This window comes from Pseudophryne corroboree, chromosome 1 (assembly GCF_028390025.1).
Source record: "Pseudophryne corroboree isolate aPseCor3 chromosome 1, aPseCor3.hap2, whole genome shotgun sequence".
NCBI lineage: Eukaryota > Metazoa > Chordata > Amphibia > Anura > Myobatrachidae > Pseudophryne > Pseudophryne corroboree.
The window spans coordinates 234,145,327-234,164,975 of record NC_086444.1 but is presented as its reverse complement, the minus strand read 5'-3'; the positions used below and the strand labels follow the sequence as shown (position 1 = coordinate 234,164,975).

Genomic DNA, 19,649 nt, shown 5'->3' with positions numbered 1-19,649 from the left:
TTGTTTTTCTTAAATTTAATTAGATCCCTGCGATAGGTATCGCATTGGGAGCGTAATTTCAGTAGCCAAGAAGATAGTCATTCGCCATGTTGTAACATGTACCTCTACACACATCATTTACCTGATTACTTGCCCATGCGGCTATGCTACGTGGGCAAGACTATCAGATCTCTACGTGAACGTATGGCCCTACATCGTTCTGCAATAAAGGCGGCCCTCGCTGGGAGTCCTTCAGAACAACCAGTGGCCAGACATTTCCACGAAGCAGGACACCGCCTTTCCGATCTCAAACACATTATCATAGATCATGTCCCGAAATCCCTCCGGGGAGGGGACCGGGACGGCTCTCTACTTCGCAGAGAGGCGTCCTGGATTTTCAGGCTCAACACCACTCAGCCAGACGGCCTCAACGAAAGAATAGTGTGGAGTACCTTTGGATAATCCTTTGGTGCACCTAATTATTCATTAAAGGATCTTTAGTGTCGACCTTTGAACTGGTCCAGTAGCCATCCAGTTATTTGAGCACTGTACATCAGACTCTTCTGGACTTTTTAACTTTTTCTTTACAGGGTTCTGCACTGGATCATATGTTGTATTGGCCATTGGATTTGCTGGACATTTGTTATGTTCCTTATTTTGTATTTCCTAGTGCCTTTCGGTGACCCATTCTCATTTCTTTGGTGTTTCCCCCCCTCTTTTGCTACAGTGGCTGGCATGTCCCCTGGGTTTTGATGTTGTATGCCCGTTATCGCTTAATCACCTGCGGCCCTTACGGGGTTAACTTCCCCATTGCATGTATACTAATGCATTGCTCACTATTCCTTGTAGCAATATAGGTCGCTACTTTACACAAGCTACATTGTTCTAGTGGTGCCTGTGGTGTTCTAGCCCACTGTTGTCTCTGCATTATTTTTAGGTTGCACACAGTCACTCGGCCCACAGCGTCCCTGCCGTTGCTCAGCAACAGAGCAGCCCCGTCACTCACGAGACGCACCGACACGTCATCACTCAGCGCCACACAGGGCACGCATCGGGAACACAGGCGGCCGCACTCCGGCGGTTTGGCGGGCTCCCTCTCCATTTAGGTAAGTCACCTTCTCACTTCACATACTCTCTCACATCTTGACAAAGGGGTTAGACACCCCGAAACGTTGATGTTCTTTGCTGTGTATTTTTAATACATTTTCTACAACCACAAGACCCCGAGTGCCGCAGTCCTTTTTTTCAAGCTGTCAATCACCTTTACTGAGGGCACCGGGGCACATCAATATATATATATGTGTGTGTATATATATATATATATATATATGTGTGTGTATATATGTATGTGATCTAGGCATTTGCCTGAAGCAACCTAGTTCCAGTGGGCTCCAGAGTGTGCCTACTGGAACTAGGTTGCCTTAGGCAAATGCCTAGATCACCTATGCTCAAGGCCGGCCCTGTTGGACAAAGTACTGCAAATTGTGGGGGTCACTGCCTCTTGCTTACCTGGATCCAGGAGGTGAGTTTCTCTGAAGCATAGTCAAACAAAAGCACTAGCATCTGTCCACGGCTTGTCAGTATAGCTCTTGGCAGCCCTGTTGATGAGGTACAATATAATGGTTTGTGTCTTCCAGTGAAGTAGGTAATGTGGGCCCCTAGGAGGCATAATAAAGCTGATGTGTTTTACAATAAACTTTTGTGACTTAGAAGTCCTCCAAGCGCGGTACTTGCTGTTTCTGGGTTTATGAATAAATGATCTGGGCTGAACAGCCGGCATGTTCTTGGCTACCTGACAATGCTGTGTAAATCACATACACGCGTGTTTATCACTGGCAGAAGAGAAGCAAACGTTTCTGGCCTTTGTCAGGTTGATATTTATCATTGGTATAATAGTAGCCTAATATAAATACACTAAAATAATCCTAAACATAGTCTAAGGGTGTAGTGTTTAAATTGTCAGGTTAGACGAGTAGGCTAGTAGAGCCTGTAACATCCCCATTTCCGATGCTATCCAGAGCACCCATCTTAGATTTTCTTTTGTGGTGGGGGTCACATTCTCTGTATGTTTTGCAGTAATACCTGGTTCTAGAATCAGGTTGTGACTCAGGTCTCCCTTGTGAGACACCTGCAATGAAGTGCCTCCTAGTTATGATTAAATTATTTTACAAGTATAAGTATGCATATGACATTCCTCGCAGACATTCATAATGTTTTCAAGTATTCTGCTTGATGTGCTGTGTAATGTTGTTTTATGCATTTGTCTTCCACAATGATTGATATTCCCCAAGCATGTTCTCCTCCAGCAGACACCCTGCAATAAATGTACATTGTTCTCAAGTTTGTTGTTTTTCTTTTTTTCCCCCCTTCATATCAAAAGTGTTCCATTGGGATTTTATACAAAGGAAGGGAGTTTATTACCAGAAGGTTTCCTCAGCCTGCGGGCAAACCGTTCTAGAAATAAAACAACAGGAACTGAAAAATGACTAGCTGCAGTCGCTATGTGACGTGGGCCAAAGCAGAGGAGCGCTATTGTTGGGGATTAGAAGAAATATGTGCTGCTATCTTTTGAAACTAGAGTTCTGATGGCTGTTTCGTGCTCCTTTGTGCCAAGACCAAAAATGTTTAAAAATAGGAAAGGCATTTAATAAAGCTGATTAAAATAAGAAGTGGCTGATTATATTTTCATCTCCATGCAGTGTTATCTACCGTCTTAGCTGTAGGGATAAAACAATACCTTTTAATAGTATTCCATCAGAACATGGCACTGCTGGGAATTATCGGCAGTACCGAATTCAATTCTTGCTGGTCACTTGTGAATGTTAGAAACTGTTCCCTTCATTAATAGGTATTAGACTATTTTCTACTCCATATTCAGTGGCACCTAGCGCTCTGGTTCTGCCACCATAATGATTATGTCAGTGTTCTGTCCCCTGATGCAGCAATGTTTATATACCATGTATTTGTCCTACGTTGTCTGTTACTGTGAAGGTGGGTACACACTAGGCGATGTGCTCTATGAACGACATTAATAATTATTGTATGATTTCCATTTTTTTCTCGCCCGTTTGTTTAGCACAGACATACTGTAGACATTAGGAATGTCCTATTGAGTGCAGGAGTGCAGCAGGGTCTAGTTGTCATGTCATTAATCACATTCTATTTTAAGCCCTTTCACTATCTCTGATTCACAGCTAAACTGTGCTGATGGAGCTGGGGTAATTGAAACATGCTGGAGGCTTGTATCTATGACCTCCCAGGCCCTTTACTAAGTTCACTCATCTAGACTGTACTGGTGTCATCCCTGGACCTGACTGCAATCTGCCAGTTATGTTCATTGATTTTTCTTTTATTATATTTATTTATTTATTTATTGTTCAGGAAAGTGTCATTATTTGCTGTTTGTTGCTACATTGAGGCAGGGTCGGATCTAGACTTTTCTTTTAGGGGGGGCGGTTTACTGTTTAATTTTGACCCCTCCCCTATCCAGTCCCAACTCCTCCCCTCTTCAGTCTTGACTCCTCCCCTATCCAGTCCCAATTCCTCCATCACACAAATAAATATATTTTAAGTTTATTTGCTTTATTTTAAGCAAAACACTAAATAGCTATAAATAACAACAATGAAAGCAACAAACAACCGACGCCAGAGTCCCAGTGACGACAGCAGCGTGTCCCCTTGCGGACTCGCTGCACTCACCACGTTCCAGGCCTGGTGGTGAGCTTTGCTCGCCACACTATTAAATTCCCCCTTGGGGGGTGGTGTGGACAACCCCCCGAGTAGGAATTAGGGGCCCCATTCGGGATTCCGTCTGCTGGCATTTCCTTGGCTGTCGGGATTCCGGCGTCTGTATCCTGATCGCCGGGATCCTATATGCCGGGAAAGTGACTGCTTCCCAATTAACCACCTACTGTACATGGTGGCCCCGCTGTTGTCTCACAAATAAGTAGTAGTTACCACTGTCTTCAAGTTTCTACATAATATTGGTCCTATAATGTGTATCAAACAGTCTATATATCAGTGGGAGAGATCCCTTGATTATAAATGACACCCTAATAGCTGGTAGGGATATATTGCCAGCCAAGCAGGTTTAGGATTTGTTAGTGGGTGTTTGGTATAATAATCACTTCTACAACACATCAAATCAAAGTTCCCCAATATTACATCTTCCAAAGATATGTTCATCATAATTTATGACACGTCATGTACAGTTGTGATACCTAAAGTATAAAAGGTTGTAATCCCCTAATATTAGGGTATAGCAAAAAAATATATTAAATTAAAACAAATGTCTGGAGTAATTATTCTCATCTATTTCTCATCTTAATATGAGGTGCTGAAATAGAGTCAGTCAATCAAGTTTTATGATATGTTGACATTGTTATGAAATACAGTATTATAAACCTTGATGATTGACTGACTCTATATAAGCACCTTATATTAAGATGATAAATAGCATAAATGTGATAATAACTATAATTACTTAGAATAATTGTATCAATCAGAGATCTTTGGGATACTACCAACATTTATTGATACAAATGGTAACAAGTGGCATATTATTACCCCTTACGGGTGGTATTCAGTGTGCCGGCTGTTCAGTATACCGGCGCCGGAATCCCGACACCCGGCATACCGACAACTATTCTCCCTCTTGGGGGTTCGCAACTCCCCTGGACGCGCGCCACCGTGCCCGCAGCGTGGCAAGCGTAGCGAGCCAGCAAGGGGCTCATTTGCGCTCGCCCAGCTGTCGGCATGCCGGCGGTCGGGATCCCGGCGCCTGTTGCTGGGCGCCGGTAACCCGACCGCCGGCAAAACATACTACACCCACCCCCCCTTACACATCTCCAATGCCGGATCCCACCTGGGAATTGGAAACGGGTCCTTCCCAGGTGGGATCCGGCTTTGGACCTTAGAGGCTGCCTTTCCCAACCAAGTAATTTGGCGGGTCGTCTTGCTATGGGGGGTGGGACTGGAAATACATGTGATCTGTGTGGAGTTTATGTTTTTGTCATGTGAAATTTTAAAATTATTAAACAGTACTTCACTATGGGGGTCATTTTGACCTGATCGCATGCTGCCATTCATCGCAGCGTAGCGATCAGGTCAGAAGTGCGCATGCGCCGCAGTGCGCCGGCGCATGGCTGACAGGCGACGGCTGTCATTGCCTAGCGATCGACTCTTCCTGATTGACAGGCAGAGGTGTTTGCTGGCCGGGAGGAGGCGGCACGGCGGCGTTTGGTCACCGTTTTGTAGGCGCGGTCCGTCCAACGCAGGTGTGGCTGGTCCGCAGCGGCTGTGTGACGTCACACACAGCCGCTGCGACCCGGGCAGCGACGAGTAGCTCCCGGCCAGCACACAAAAGCTGCGCTGGCCGGGAGCTACTCCTGAAGTACAAAAACATCGCCGATGCTTTTGTACTTCTACGACGGGGCTGGGACTGACATGCGGGGCGGGATAGAACCTGTGCTGGGCGTCCCCCCGCATGTCAGTGTGGATGATCGTAGCTGTGCTAAATTTAGCACAGCTACGATCAGGTCGGAATGACCCTCCCATATTTTCTTATCCCATCCATTTTGGGTACATTTGAATGAGCCTAATGAGACGTATGCTGTGAGATGTGACATCTGCTGTATCCGAAGTGGCCTATTTATGAACAACCTACATATGCAGTAGCGCTGGATCTCTCCCAGTGATATATAAACTATTTGATGCATATTATAGGACCAATAATATACAGGAACTTGAAGACAGTTGTAACTAATACTTATTTGTAAGACTACAGCGGGGCCACCTTGTAGGTGGTTAATTATACGGTGAAGACAATTCCAAGTTGATACTTCATAGAATGTGTACGGTGTTATTTATGAGAAACTAACCAAATAGAGGACAAATTAGCAGACACAGGTTTTTTTGTATAGTATTTTTATACACACTTTCTGTACTTTTACGCTCGTCTCTATAGTTTTAATATAGGACGTGATATGTCATTTTTAACATTATGAAATACAAGGTATGTTTTAAAACCTACTGTATAAGGGCACCTACAGTATTACAGACACCCTTTATCGTATTGTACATATGGGAGACTAAACCTGTAATACCCTGCCTAGGGAATTTAACAATAAGATCTCTTACCGGTTGTATGGCCCCTCTGCAACAGGCTGGTCCCTGTGACTGACTGGCAGGATGGTCCCTGTGGCAGACTGGCAGGATAGTCCCTCTGGCTGGTCTCTGGGTGCAGGAATGCAGTGTGCTCTCACTCTGTGCAGCAAAGTAAAGTGGAACACAGGACAGAAAGAAATGGAACGCACAGTTCCATTATGCTTCCTCTTCCTGTGTACAGTGTACACAGAACAGGTTCTACCCTCCCAACACTATACTGTTTCTATTAGCCCACAGGCCTGTCATGTAACTGTAGCCACGCCCCCAGCACACAGCCACTTCCTGACCTCGTCTTATCAGCACTGTTTAGATGCCACAAGAAAGCAGTCTCAATCAACAAAATATGTTGATTTACTGCCGTCCAGGCCAAAGGGGTGAGTGGGGAGGAAGGGCACCTGCTGTGAGATGCTGCGTCTGGGAGCTCGGCTCGGCGCCACTGACAATAGCTGACAGCCAGCTGAGTGAGGGAGGGAGGAGGGAGCAGGACTTCACAGACAGTTTGTCTGCCTGTCGGACGGAGTTTGCTAGGGGGGGCGACCGCCCCCATCGCCCCCGTCTCTATCCGTGCCTGCATTGAGGCAGATTATTCCAGGTTTATTAGTTGTGGGAGTTTATGCCATTTCCTCCAAGGACTCCTGTGACATAAAGTAATAATGGCAAATTCTCTTTAGCTCTGTTGCAAAACACCCTGATGCACATTTATTGATTTATTAACTCTTTTATATTTGTGGGACTGCCAGCAAGTAGTTATTTTAACTGGGCTGATTCAAAAGTAACAAGTAGATAAATTAAGCTGAGTTAGCACTAGAGGAACCTGACAGTATACTTGCTGTCACACTGACAGATCTGCTGATTCAGGTAAGCATATAGACTTATCGACCGTCCGCTCAATATGTTGGTCCTCATATCACAGCTGTCAGCAAGTGCAGCAGACTGCCCATACACACACTCAGATGCGCCAATGTATCTGCAGTGCCATGTGCCGTTATCAAAGCCGGATTATGGCAAGGGCGACGGGCGGTCGTCCTGGGGCCTACACACACTGATATTAGAGCCGGAGCACAGCATTTAGCTGCGTCTCCGTTCCCTCTCCACTTCGGCGGCTCAGCTGTTCCTTTGCAGCGGCCACCGAAGAGCTCTTCAGTGCAGTGCACACATTCTCGCGGGATTTTACTCCGTACACACTCTCCCAGTGCTGCTCGCAGCCTCTGCAAATGTTTAAGGACTCAATCTCCTCCGAGCGCGCTCTCCCGGCTGCCTGCTGCTTGCTCCGTCACAAGAATCAAGATGGTATGCTTTGTGTGTGTGTGTGTTCCACTGCCCCAATGTGCTGTACCCATATCAAGTATAACAGGTGCAGGCATAATTCTAGATCACAGGTTCTCAAACTCGGTCCTTAGGACCCCGCACGGTTCATGTTTTGCAGGTCACCTGTAGATTTTTAAAATGTGACAGTTGGTGATACACAGTACAGCTACTGGGTGACATGGAAAATGTGAACGTGTGGGGTTCTGAGGATCGAGTTTGAGAACCACAGCTCTAGCAGATGTGTGTGCGTGGCAGGGGGGGAGGGGGAGGAATTGGTGTTTACCAGCAATTTTTTTTAGTGGGGCCTCCACAACTTAGTTGCCCCTGGGCCCCAATAAGCCTTGATCTGGCCCTTGCCGTTATGTAAGATATATATTTTTTGAATTAGCTCTTGCTATACCAGCTAGTGGGACAATACTCTAGTTCTTTGATACTTTCACCGACCATATCTTACACTATAAGTGATGCTAAGTAGGCTTCTATTCCTGTGAACCGGGAAGAGCTTTTCATATATGTTTGATCTACATTGGCTCATCTGCTATTCTGTTTCTTATTGGAAAGCTCTCCATTGAATTGCGGTGATCATTATCTTTACACACCAATCAGACTTTCATTACCCAGGAACATCCCTGTGTCAGACCACCTTTAACCAGATGCCATATATATGTGTAAGTCAGACACGCGTTCTATCATTATACTTTATATTGATCTAAATTATTCTCTCCAGTCACACATGATGTAGATCATCACACCATCTGTGGAAAATTTTATATCTTTTTTAAATAAAATAACATGTCATGACATCGCTATACTCCACACACACACGTTTTATAAATGGAGTTTGAGATCTACTACAGTCCACCTTTTATTGCTGTATCTAGTTATTTCCTTTTTTTTATGGAGTTTCACCATCTCCCTAGGATCGCTGCTAATCTATATGATCATTGTATAATGTGTATACCCAGGGTCGGCGCGGAGCTATTACTGTAGCATGTAATGTTACATTGTGCCGTCGTACAGTGGATCATGCAGTGTATACGGCGATGCAATGTATTGTTCAGGTATGTAACAAGCTTAACTCTTTATGGCCATACAATTTGCTAATTTAGTTTTCATTTTGTTCTTCTAAAATACTGCTCGTTATAGCTTAATATGTCTTTAGCCGTGGCAATGAAGGGGTCAAAAGTTGAAGTGCATGTAAAAATCTGTGATTTTGTTCCCAGCCCCTTTCCCCTTTAAAGTGCAACTGAAAGGTGCAAATTCTGCCCAATGGAACAAGTAATACCCCTTTTACACATACATGGAAATTGCACGTGAACACGCATCATCCTGAGATTTCTGTATGTGTGAATGCCAACGACACATGACTAAGTCCCGGGTCTGTGACCCTGTTTTTGACCAGGGACATGGTGCGGAGACCTGGGAATCTACCGGCTTGATAGACCCAGCAAATTCCCTGGTCACGTGTATAAAGTAGATATAAGAGAAGGTCCCGTTTCTGACATTTCATTGGTCTAATCTCCGCAAAGAAGCCCTTAATCTGCCAATGTTAACTTTTGCACCAATTCAGACCACCCAGTTGTTGCCCACAAATCAATGAGCGGCCCTGTAAAAAGGGATTAATTTGCAGAGACATCCATGTAATGTTGCATAGCATCATTTGCACCGGGCTTTGCATGTTTCAGCAAGGCAGTAAGGCTCATTTACAAAGTTCAACCTGTATTTTATTATGCACATTTCCATAATCCCTTAAAACATTTCTCTGCCAAATTGCCGGCTGCCCATGATCCATGCAGAGTGTGATTCATAGCTGCAGACCATTCATTGTCTTGCGTTGTATCATCGCTGAGACCAGGCGCTGTCTGTAGCATGCAGCCGGCTGAGATTCCGTTATTTTATTGCGGTCTTGATTACCACTAGTAATCAATGCCTTGTGGGCATGAACTGGCATGAGCGGAGTCCGATGAATACAAAGTAGAGGCAGCAATAAGTTAGTAATGTATTTTTTTTACATCCAGTTGTTTCCTGAAAATAGAATAGGAGCTTAATCACTATAGTGAACAAATAATTTGTTGATGACACAGCGAGTGATTTTTGGAAAGGGTCACGAGCTTTGTGCAAGGGAATAGAGATCAATGAGCCAGAGAGAGGCGGTCTGCCGCCTTTTATACATGATCCCTAGCTGCCTTTATTCAGTCGATACTAGAAACAATGTGCACAACAGATTTGATAGATTTAGGGAAGTATTGGTGGTAGATTGTTTTCTGACACCTGCGGGGATTAAGAATGTTTATTGTTATGTTTGTCTGATTTTATCAAACTTGGGCATTCAGTTCCACTGTAGCCAGCTTACACAGGTGCATGCTTAAAACGACTGGCCTGCTGAAATGTTAACCCTTGCCACTTCAGTGCAGTATCGTGGGGACAGCACAGGACCAAAGAGATGTGTTGGTAAATTGTAGCAATATGGTATTTTATAAATATGGGGTAACTGTGTTCCAAAGAGCCAGCAATTTATCAAGTATATTGTAGAAAATGAGGTTTGATGCATCTGTCCCTTTGTCTCATCAAGAAGAATGTTGAACAGTCTTAAACACAATAAGAAGCACCCTATTAGTGTATTGAATATGATATTAGCAGAAGTGACCTGGGCATTGCCCATTGTGAATGTAGGTGTACTGTACAAGCACTGCAGGCTTCCCCCCAGCTGTTAGAATCCATCACTTACAGATAAGACCTGTTGAAGCGTTTTTCGCACCTCCTGCAATAAACGTCCGTTTAGCCAGGATTATATTACCCTGCTCTGACATGATTAACATTTTTAAGCATGATGGTTGAATTGTGCATGTAAAGAATGCTCTGCCCCCTCCCCATTCCAGTCCCATCCCAACCCAACTGCTGGAATCCCGACCTCCCTGTGCTCTGAGGCCATGGATTCCAGTAGCTATTCTTGGTATATCTGGTATGTGACATCACAGGAGGTGTAGAGGGTAGCGTTCTCTATTAATAGGAAGTCTGGCCTAAATAAATAATCCTGCATTCATTGTGTAGGGAGAACAGTCTCCCAGAGACTCCCAGACAATATGTGATGTTTCCCCTCTATAAGTTTGCAGAAGAAACAAAAGAATCCTTAGATGAGAGAACCCACTTGGGCAGTACTGCATAATATTCCATCATACATTTAAACATATTTTTCTTTCAGTATTGTGGTTCCTATTTAACAAATGAAATCTGTCCTGGAAACGTGGAATTGCTATTTATGTGTGTTAATGTAGAATTCGGGATCAGCATTATTTAAGGATCCCATTAAGCAGGACATATCTCCCGCTTTCAGAACAAAAGGTTTAGAGTTATAGTAGGAGATGGAGGAGGAGTAGAATACTTACCCCGTCCAGTGTCTGGATCGGCAGTGTCAGGATACTGCTATCGGTCATGTGACCGCTGCCATCCCGACCTCTGAGACATCATACCAAACCCCTTGTAGAGCCAGGACTGCCATTTAATATCTTCCAGCAGGAGAGAATACAGCTCTACTGTACCACCTACTCCCACCTCTCAAGCCATAGCATACTTGTCTTCCTCAAGTCTTACTTTGTTACACCTCCGAGTGGTTTGACACAGAGGCCCCCATTTATCAAGCCTTGGATAAATAGCATGTTGATAAAGTACCAGCCAATCCGCTCCTAACTTCCATGTTACACGCTGTTTGAAACATGACAGTTAGGAGCTCATTGGTTGGTACTTTAGAACCATGCTATTTATCACTCTCCAAGCCTTGATAAATCTGGGCCAGAGCACCTACTGGCTACTGCTATTACATATGCCAGCTTTTTGTATTCAAACTACTCACCATCAACTTACAGGTATTTGGAGTTCTCAGAGGTTCAGCTTCTCCCTTTGACAAACTAATGTGAGTGTAATTACTGAAGTTAAAGCCGGGATTATTAAACATATGTTGTTACAGGCATCAGTTACTACAGAGGTGTGCAAAGTATTAGAGTCAGCGACAGTTTTCTTACATGTTCATATTTTTCATAACTCACTGACCACAAATTTAGACTGTCAAAAGCAATGTGTTCCTGAGATTCTAATAGGGGTATTCAATTAGACCCAATTATAGACACAATATTTATTTTTAATGTCAATTTTATTTTCAGCCTATTCAATTAGCCCCCGTTTTTTGTGCACAAAAAATATTAAATTATTTCCAGTAGAGAACACACAGGTCTGTGACTTATCACAGATTCTATGTGTTTTCACTGCGGTATCCGTGGTAAAAAAAATAAATGCCTGAATATAGGGGATTTGGAAGCAGGCAAAACAAAATCCCCATTCAGTGCCAGCTGCGGCATATCCCCCAAGGTCTTCTATTTATAAAAAAAAAATTGCAGTTGGCAGTCTTGCTCATTTATAGGTGTATTCAATTGTAGTCGGAACTGCTGTCAAGTCGGAAAGACGGCAGTTTCCGACTTTATTTTTGTTGAATCAAGATTCGACATATTCAATGGTGCTGCCATTTTTCCGTCTTGTCGGAAAACACGTGGATCGGCGGATTAGCTGCGGCTCCACATGTTTTGCCAGATTTGCAGCCAAATCAGACAGGTTTTTGCCCCGTTTTCGACAATGTCAATCCGACTTCAAATAAAGTTGGATTGTTATTGTCGAAAACTGGCAAAACCAGCCGGATTTGCCCGCAAATTGAATACTGCACTGTCGGATCCTCTCTGTTGGAGAGTATCCGACATGCATTGAATAGACCAATTAGACTTTCACACCAGCTTTTTTATTTAGCCTCTGAGGGGTAAATTTACGAAGATGGGAGTTCTATTTAAGATGGGATGTTGCCCATAGCAACCAATCAGATTCTACTTCTCATTTATTTAGCACCTTCTAGAAGATAATGTGTGGAATCTGATTGTTTGCTATGGGCAACATCCCATCTTAAATAGAAATCCCATTTTGTAAATTTACCCCTCAGTGTGTAATCCATTACTTCATTCTTGCTGCTTTTGTGTGCTTTCTTTTCAATATAATTTTTATCAGTTTTTAGTGATACTTCAACTTTTCTTACTCCATAAACACCATTTTTATTGTTTTATTTAGGCCATTTGTGATATCCTGCTATTCGTGTTCTGGTTCCTGCAAAGTGAGGTTATGGGAAAGTCAGCAGAGCTATCACCAAGGAAAAAGGCCACGGTTGAGTGCCTGTTGAAAGAAAATAAGCATTCTCAATGTGATATTGCAAAAAAAAACATTTAATTCCTTGTTCAAGTTTAATAATGTGCACACCTCTGTATTGTGAGATATGACATACGCTACATGCTGTTTTTTTTGTTATGTGAAAAATGAATTGATGTAACTTTTGTTAGAGAAGAATACCCTGCGCTGTCTCCTATCTCCCAGTGTTGCTGGGACCAGTGGTAATGGAGGTGTGTCACTGTGCAACCTCCGACCCGAGTGTGTTACTGCACATGTGAGGCTTTATGGTGGTGCATCTACTGCTTTGTCCACCAAAGAGAGACAGCTGTTATATACAGTAGAGAACCCTACATGTTCCACTGTGTCACCACCGCTGTATGCAAGTGGGTGCTTACTCCACTGTCACAACTGCTGTATACAAGTGGGTGCTTACTCCACTCTGTCACCACCGCTGTATACACATGGGTGCTTACTCCACTGTCACAATTATGTGTACAGGTGTGTGCTTCCCGTTATACGCACACCACCTGTGTTAACGCCATACAATTCTGGCTGAATCTGGTGCATCTATTATATGCCTGCATATTGTGTACCTGTTGTACATACCAGCATTAACCCTGTGTTATCTTGCGACCTGTTCTGCCTGGTTAATAAACCAAAACCTTGTTAAGTTCTTTATCATGTGGCCTGATCTCGTCACATGCTGCTGGCAGCTATATCAACACATGTAGGATCTGAAATAATTGTAATTATTAAAGTGGTTTCTGCACAGCCACAGTGACACTAATTTAATTACTATTAATTTAACAATTTGAATATGATCCCGTCTACATCAGTGTTGTTTTCTTTATCCATTTTTTGTTTTAGTTGGACTGGCAATCCCATATAGCAGCGGAGCTAGTTGGAATTGGGCTATATTGCTCTTGGACATACTGTTTCCGCATGTTAAGGCAGAGTTAAGGATCATCACTATTTGAGAAGACTATAAAGCAAGTGGTATGTCCTACTTATAGAACAGCCCCTGCAGCACTTGCCCCTATAGTTGCCTGTGGGGATGGCAGCATGGGGCTATGAACAGCCTTGTCTCTATTTGCTAATGCAATTTGATGATGATGTCCGCTGGCTTTAAAAAAATCCTGGCAAGAGAGGGATCTTCTGGATCCTTCCCCAGTGGCCTTGGAGCTCTTCCCATTGCATATGCTAAGCACATATGCTACATGATAGCTATTCCTTTGTATGTCCCGGTGTCGAACGCTTCATAAATAGCATGATTAGTACTCATTGTCCTTACATTGTAATTACTGTATTTAATTGGCCACTGATTAGTGTGCTCATTAACACGACACTTCCCTACTTCAATACTGCTACTCTATGATCTAGATTAACCATATTGTTACCTGTCTTGATTAGTACCCTGATTGTCTGTAGCTGATCCATATGTAGTTCTCAGAACAGAACAAAATATAATTACAGGTGAAACTCAGAAAATTAGAATATCGTGAAAAATTTAATTTAGTTCAGTAATTAAACTTAAAAGGTGAAACTAATATATTATATAGACTCAATACATGCAAAGTGAGATATTTCAAGCCTTTATTTGTTATAATTTTGATGATTGTGGCTTACAGTTTAAGATAACCCCAAATCTCAGAAAATTAGAATATTACATAAAATCAATAAAAAAAAGGATTTTAAATACAGAAATATCAGCCCTCTGAAAAGTCTAATCAAGCATATGTACTCGGTACTTGGTTTGGGCCCCTTTTGCATGAATAACTGCCTCAATGCGGCGTGGTATGGATTCTATCAGCCTGTAGCACTGCTGAGGTGTTATGGAAGACCAGGATGCTTCAATAGTGGCCTTCAGCTCTTCTGCATTGTTCGGTCTCACGTCTCTCATCTTCCTCTTGGCAATGCCCCATAGATTATGGGGTTCTGGTCAGGCGAGTTTGCTGGCCAATCCAGCACAGTAATCCCACGGTCATTGAACCAGGTTTTGGTATTTATTTATTTTTACAGTGTGGGTAGGTGCTAAGTCCTGGTGGAAAATGAAGTCAGCATCTCCATAAAGCTTGTCTGCTGAAGGAAGCATGAAGTGCTCTAAAATGTCCTGATAGACAGCAGCGTTGACTCTGGACTTAATAAAGCACAACACCAACACCAGCAAATGACATGGCTCCAAGATGACATGGACCAACACCAGCAGATGACATGGCTCCCCAAATCAACACAGACTGTGGAAACTTCACACTGGACTTCAAGCATCTTGCATTGTGTGCCTCTCCATTATTCCTCCATACTCTGGGACCTTGGTTTCCAAATGAGATGCAAAATGTGCTCTCATCAGAAAAGAGGACTTTGGACCACTAGGCAACAGACCAGTTCTTTTTTTTTTCTTGTCAGGAATAGGCCATTCAAAAGCGTGGGGGAGCTTAACAAGGAGTGGACTGAGGCTGGAGTTAGTGCATCAAGAGCCACCACACACAGACGGATCCTGGACATGGGCTTCAAATGTTGTATTCCTCTTGTCAAGCCACTCCTGAACAACAAACAACGTCTTACCTGGGCTAAAGAAAAAAGAGAATCTATGGGGCATTGCCAAGAGAAAGATGAGAGACGTGAGACCGAACAATGCAGAGGAGCTGAAGGCCGCTATTGAAGCATCCTGGTCTTCCATAACACCTCAGCAGTGTCACAGGCTGATTGAACCCATGCCACGCTGCATTGAGACAGTAATTCATACAAAAGGGGCCCAAACCAAGTACCGAGTACATATGCATGATTATACTTTTCAGAGGACCGACATTTCTGTATTTAAAATCCTTTTTTTATTGATTTTATGTAATATTCTAATTTTCTGAGATTTTGGATTTGGGGTTTTCTTAAACTGTAAGCCACAATCGTCAAAATGATAACAAATAAAGGCTTGAACTATCTCACTTTGCATGTAATGAAGCTATATAATATATTAGTTTCACATTTTAAGTTTCATTACTGAAATAAATTAACTTTTGCACGATATTCTAATTTTCTGAGTTTCACCTGTATGTGTACATGGTTCTTTAATTCTGTGTAATAGTCTACATCAGAGGTTCTCAAACGCGATCCTCAAGGCACCCCAAATACCCGGTTTTAACTATTGCCATGGCTCTGCACGGATGGTTAAATCAACTTGACTGAGGTAATATTTATGTCACCTGTGGCTAAGTATGGATATTCCTAAAACCTGGACCGTTGTGGTGCCTTGAGGACTGTGTTTGAGAACCTCTGGTCTACATAATACAGTAAATGACATAAAGATATTGGACAGTGACCAGTTGCCTAGCAGGAAAAAGTGAGACAGCCTCATCGCTCCAAAGTGGTACTCACAAATATGTAATTATATTGTAAGCTGCAGTATACTAGTAATTGGTCATTGATACATTGGGACTTTATTCAAATTATTATAGTACTATATTTGTATACTGCTGACCTATTCATCACTGTAAGTTTTGGACTTCTACTTGAGAGCATACTAGATGATTTAGCCTAATGTGTTTCTGCTCTTTCACGTAGCCCACAGCGTTAATGCCTCTGTATGATCACTCCTTCTGGTTTACGTTTCCTATGCAGCTGAGGCTAAGATCCTCTGGCAGCGTAATACAACTGATATACGTATTTCATGGAAAATGAGAGTGTCACAATGTTGTTTAATAAGAAGTTGGAGTTATATGGTTATGTATCCTGATTAATGTGACAGTGCTCCATACCACTCTCTGGACATGCAGAATTTTATTTACTGTTTATTTAATGTGCCTTTAAACTTCATAGTAGTTATTGCTTCTCCAAGAATGAGTCCTGATGGGTCTTTTGTCATAAGGAAATGGTCTATAAGGAAAATTCACTCAAGCAGGGGACAAGCTCATAAAAATCCATTAATGCAAGTACTGAGCATTAAATAAATCTTTCTCTTTTTTTGCCTTTAGCACATTACAGAATGTAAGGTCACCAGCAGGCAACAGTCTGAAATCTCATCATTTTATCACAGATACTTTCCTCTGTCTCCAGCTATTCAGCAGTCAGGAGGAATACATTGCTCCAATGTGCAATACTTATTGCCAGCCTGTTTAGGTCTGCTCTGCTGTAATAACAGGTTTACAGCACGTATAATGGTCTCCCCTAAATACTAAGCTTTACCATGTAGTTATTTTACTCATTATTTTTCTTTTTTTATGTTGCTGCTTTTCGACGAGTACAGTATATCATATGTCTTTGGCAGAAAGTTCATACTTCCGATATTACCCTAGAGCTGGGTACACACAAGATGATCCTGGGTCAACTGAACGATATATCAGTTGACTTTACACACTGAATGATATATTGCGCAACTGCACAATATAACATTCAGTGGCCACATCCAGGAGCATGCTGTCATTAAAGATATCTTCAGACCTGTCTGCACTGCGGGCAGAGCTGGGGATGCGAGGAATGACGCACGGTAGTGCGCAATACTGCGTACACACTAGACAATGCAGACGATTTGTTCCAGTTCAGCTCAAAATGACAACTTGTTCACTATATCGTCTAGTCAGTGTGTACCTGGCTTTAAGCTGTGTAAATAATGTCATCAATTTCCCAGACTGCTGACATTTACCCAGTTGAATTGGAGGCTGACCTACTCTCTTGGAAGTCCGGCAGGGTTCCTCAAAATGAGGGTGTCCCAAACATTCAGAGATGGTAAGCGACTGTGCAGTATTTAGCTGTTACATGGGGATTCCCCCATAAGAGAAGCGTTCTAACCTGCACATACTTTTTATCCTGTGTGAAATCAAATTGGTAGGTTAAGGGGATAATAGTGCAATTGACTTAATTGCACTTACTACGACCTAGTAAAACATAGAAACATAGAATATGACGGCAGATAAGAACCACTTGGCCCATCTAGTGTGCCCCTTTTTTTACCATTTTTTTTTTTTATCTCAAACCTTGTTTAAATGTTTAAATTGCTCTACTGTCTCTGATGGGAGGCTATTCCACTTGTCCACTACCCTTTCTGTGAAGTAATTTTTCCTCAAATTTCCCCTGAACCTCCCCCCTCCAGTCTCAGTGCATGTCCTTGTGTCCTATTGCTTCTCTTCATTTGGAGAATATTTCCCTCCTGGACCTTGTTAAAATAGTTGATATACACTGCTCAAAAAAATAAAGGGAACACTTAAACAACACATCCTAGATCTGAATGAATGAAATATTCTTATTAAATACTTTGTTCTTTACATAGTTGAATGTGCTGACAACAAAATCACACAAAAATTATCAATGGAAATCAAATTTATTAACCCATGGAGGTCTGGATTTGGAGTCACACTCAAAATTAAAGTGGAAAAACACACTACAGAATGATCCAACTTTAATGTAATGTCCTTAAAACAAGTCATACGTGTGTGGCCTCCACGTGCCTGTATGACCTCCCTTCAACGCCTGGGCATGCTCCTGATGAGGTGGCGGATGGTCTCCTGAGGGATCTCCTCCCAGACCTGGACTAAAGCATCCGTCAACTCCTGGACAGTCTGTTGGTGCATGGAGCGAGACATGATGTCCCAGATATGCTCAATTGGATTCAGGTCTGGGGAACGGGCGGGCCAGTCCATAGCATCAATGCCTTCGTCTTGCAGGAACTGCTGACACACTCCAGCCACATGAGGTCTAGCATTGTCTTGCAATAGGAGGAACCCAGGGCCAACCGCACCAGCATATGGTCTCACAAGGGGTCTGAGGATCTCATCTCGGTACCTAATGGCAGTCAGGCTACCTCTGGCGAGCACATGGAGGGCTGTGCGGCCCCCCATAGAAATGCCACCCCACACCATTACTGACCCACTGCCAAACCGGTCATGCTGGAGGATGTTGCAGGCAGCAGAACGTTCTCCTTGGCGTCTCCAGACTCTGTCACGTCTGTCACATGTGCTCAGTGAGAACCTGCTTTCATCTGTGAAGAGCACAGGGCGCCAGTGGCGAATTTGCCAATCTTGGTGTTCTCTGGCAAATGCCAAACGTCCTGCACGGTGTTGGGCTGTAAGCACAACCCCCACCTGTGGACGTTGGGCCCTCATACCACCCTCATGGAGTCTGTTTCTGATCGTTTGAGTAGACACATGCACATTTGTGGGTTGCTGGAGGTCATTTTGCAGGGCTCTGGCAGTGCTCCTCCTGTTCCTCCTTGCACAAAGGCGGAGGTAGCGGTCCTGCTGCTGGGTTGTTGCCCTCCTACGGCCTCATCCACGTCTCCTGATGTACTGGCCTGTCTCCTGGTAGCGCCTCCATGCTCTGGACACTACACTGACAGACACAGCAAACCTTTTTGCCACAGCTCGCATTGATGTGCCATCCTGGATGAGCTGCACTACCTGAGCCACTTGTGTGGGTTGTAGACTCATGCTACCACTAGAGTGAAAGCACCGCCAGCTTTCAAAAGTGACCAAAACATCAGCCAGAAAGCATAGGAGCTGAGAAGTGGTCTGTGGTCACCACCTGCAGAACAACTCCTTTATTTGGGGTGTCTTGCTAATTGCCTATAATTTCCACCTGTTGTCTATTCCATTTGCACAACAGCATGTGAAATTGATTGTCAACCAGTGTTGCTTACTAAGGGGACAGTTTGATTTGGACTTGGAGTTACATTGTGTTGTTTAAGTGTTCCCTTTATTTTTTTGAGCAGTGTATTTGAAAGTTTCTATCATGTTCCCTTCTCTGCTCCAAACTATACATATTCAGATTTTTTTAGTCTTTCTGTGTATGTTTTGGGATGTAGGCTATGCACCATTTTAGTTGCCCTTCTTTGTACAGTCTCTAATGGATTAATATCCTTCTGAAGATATGGCCTCCAGAATTGAACACAGTATTCTAGATGAGGCCGTACCAATAACCTATGCAGTGGCATTATTCTTTCTTTCTTTTTCTTTCTTTCTTTCTTTCTTTCTTTCTTTTCTTTCTTTCTTTCTTTCTTTCTTTTTTTCTCTTTC

At 43.1% G+C, this 19,649-nt stretch overlaps 1 protein-coding gene and 1 long non-coding RNA gene across 6 annotated transcripts in view; one reads left to right on the top strand and one right to left on the bottom strand.

Annotated features, from left to right (window-relative positions):
- The window catches only part of LOC135062528 (uncharacterized), a 68,613-nt gene extending 62,408 nt beyond the window's left edge, over nt 1–6,205 (bottom strand). Inside the window, exons 1-2 of the long non-coding RNA XR_010248880.1 lie at nt 6,118–6,205; nt 1,489–1,577 (exon numbers count right to left, since the gene is read on the bottom strand). This is a non-coding gene — a long non-coding RNA (uncharacterized LOC135062528). The remainder of the gene's footprint in view (nt 1–1,488; nt 1,578–6,117) is intronic.
- MCC (MCC regulator of WNT signaling pathway) overlaps nt 1–19,649 on the top strand; it is a 652,269-nt gene that overhangs the window by 283,834 nt on the left and 348,786 nt on the right. The window contains exons 1-2 of one of the 5 annotated variants that reach the window (XM_063964140.1): nt 6,420–6,518; nt 8,418–8,513. The exons of the other annotated variants lie outside the window; for them this stretch is intronic. Coding sequence (XP_063820210.1) covers nt 8,496–8,513 — 18 coding nt within the window. The 5' untranslated portion in view covers nt 6,420–6,518; nt 8,418–8,495. Of the gene's footprint in view, nt 1–6,419; nt 6,519–8,417; nt 8,514–19,649 lie in introns of those variants that run through there. 5 annotated transcript variants of the gene reach the window in all.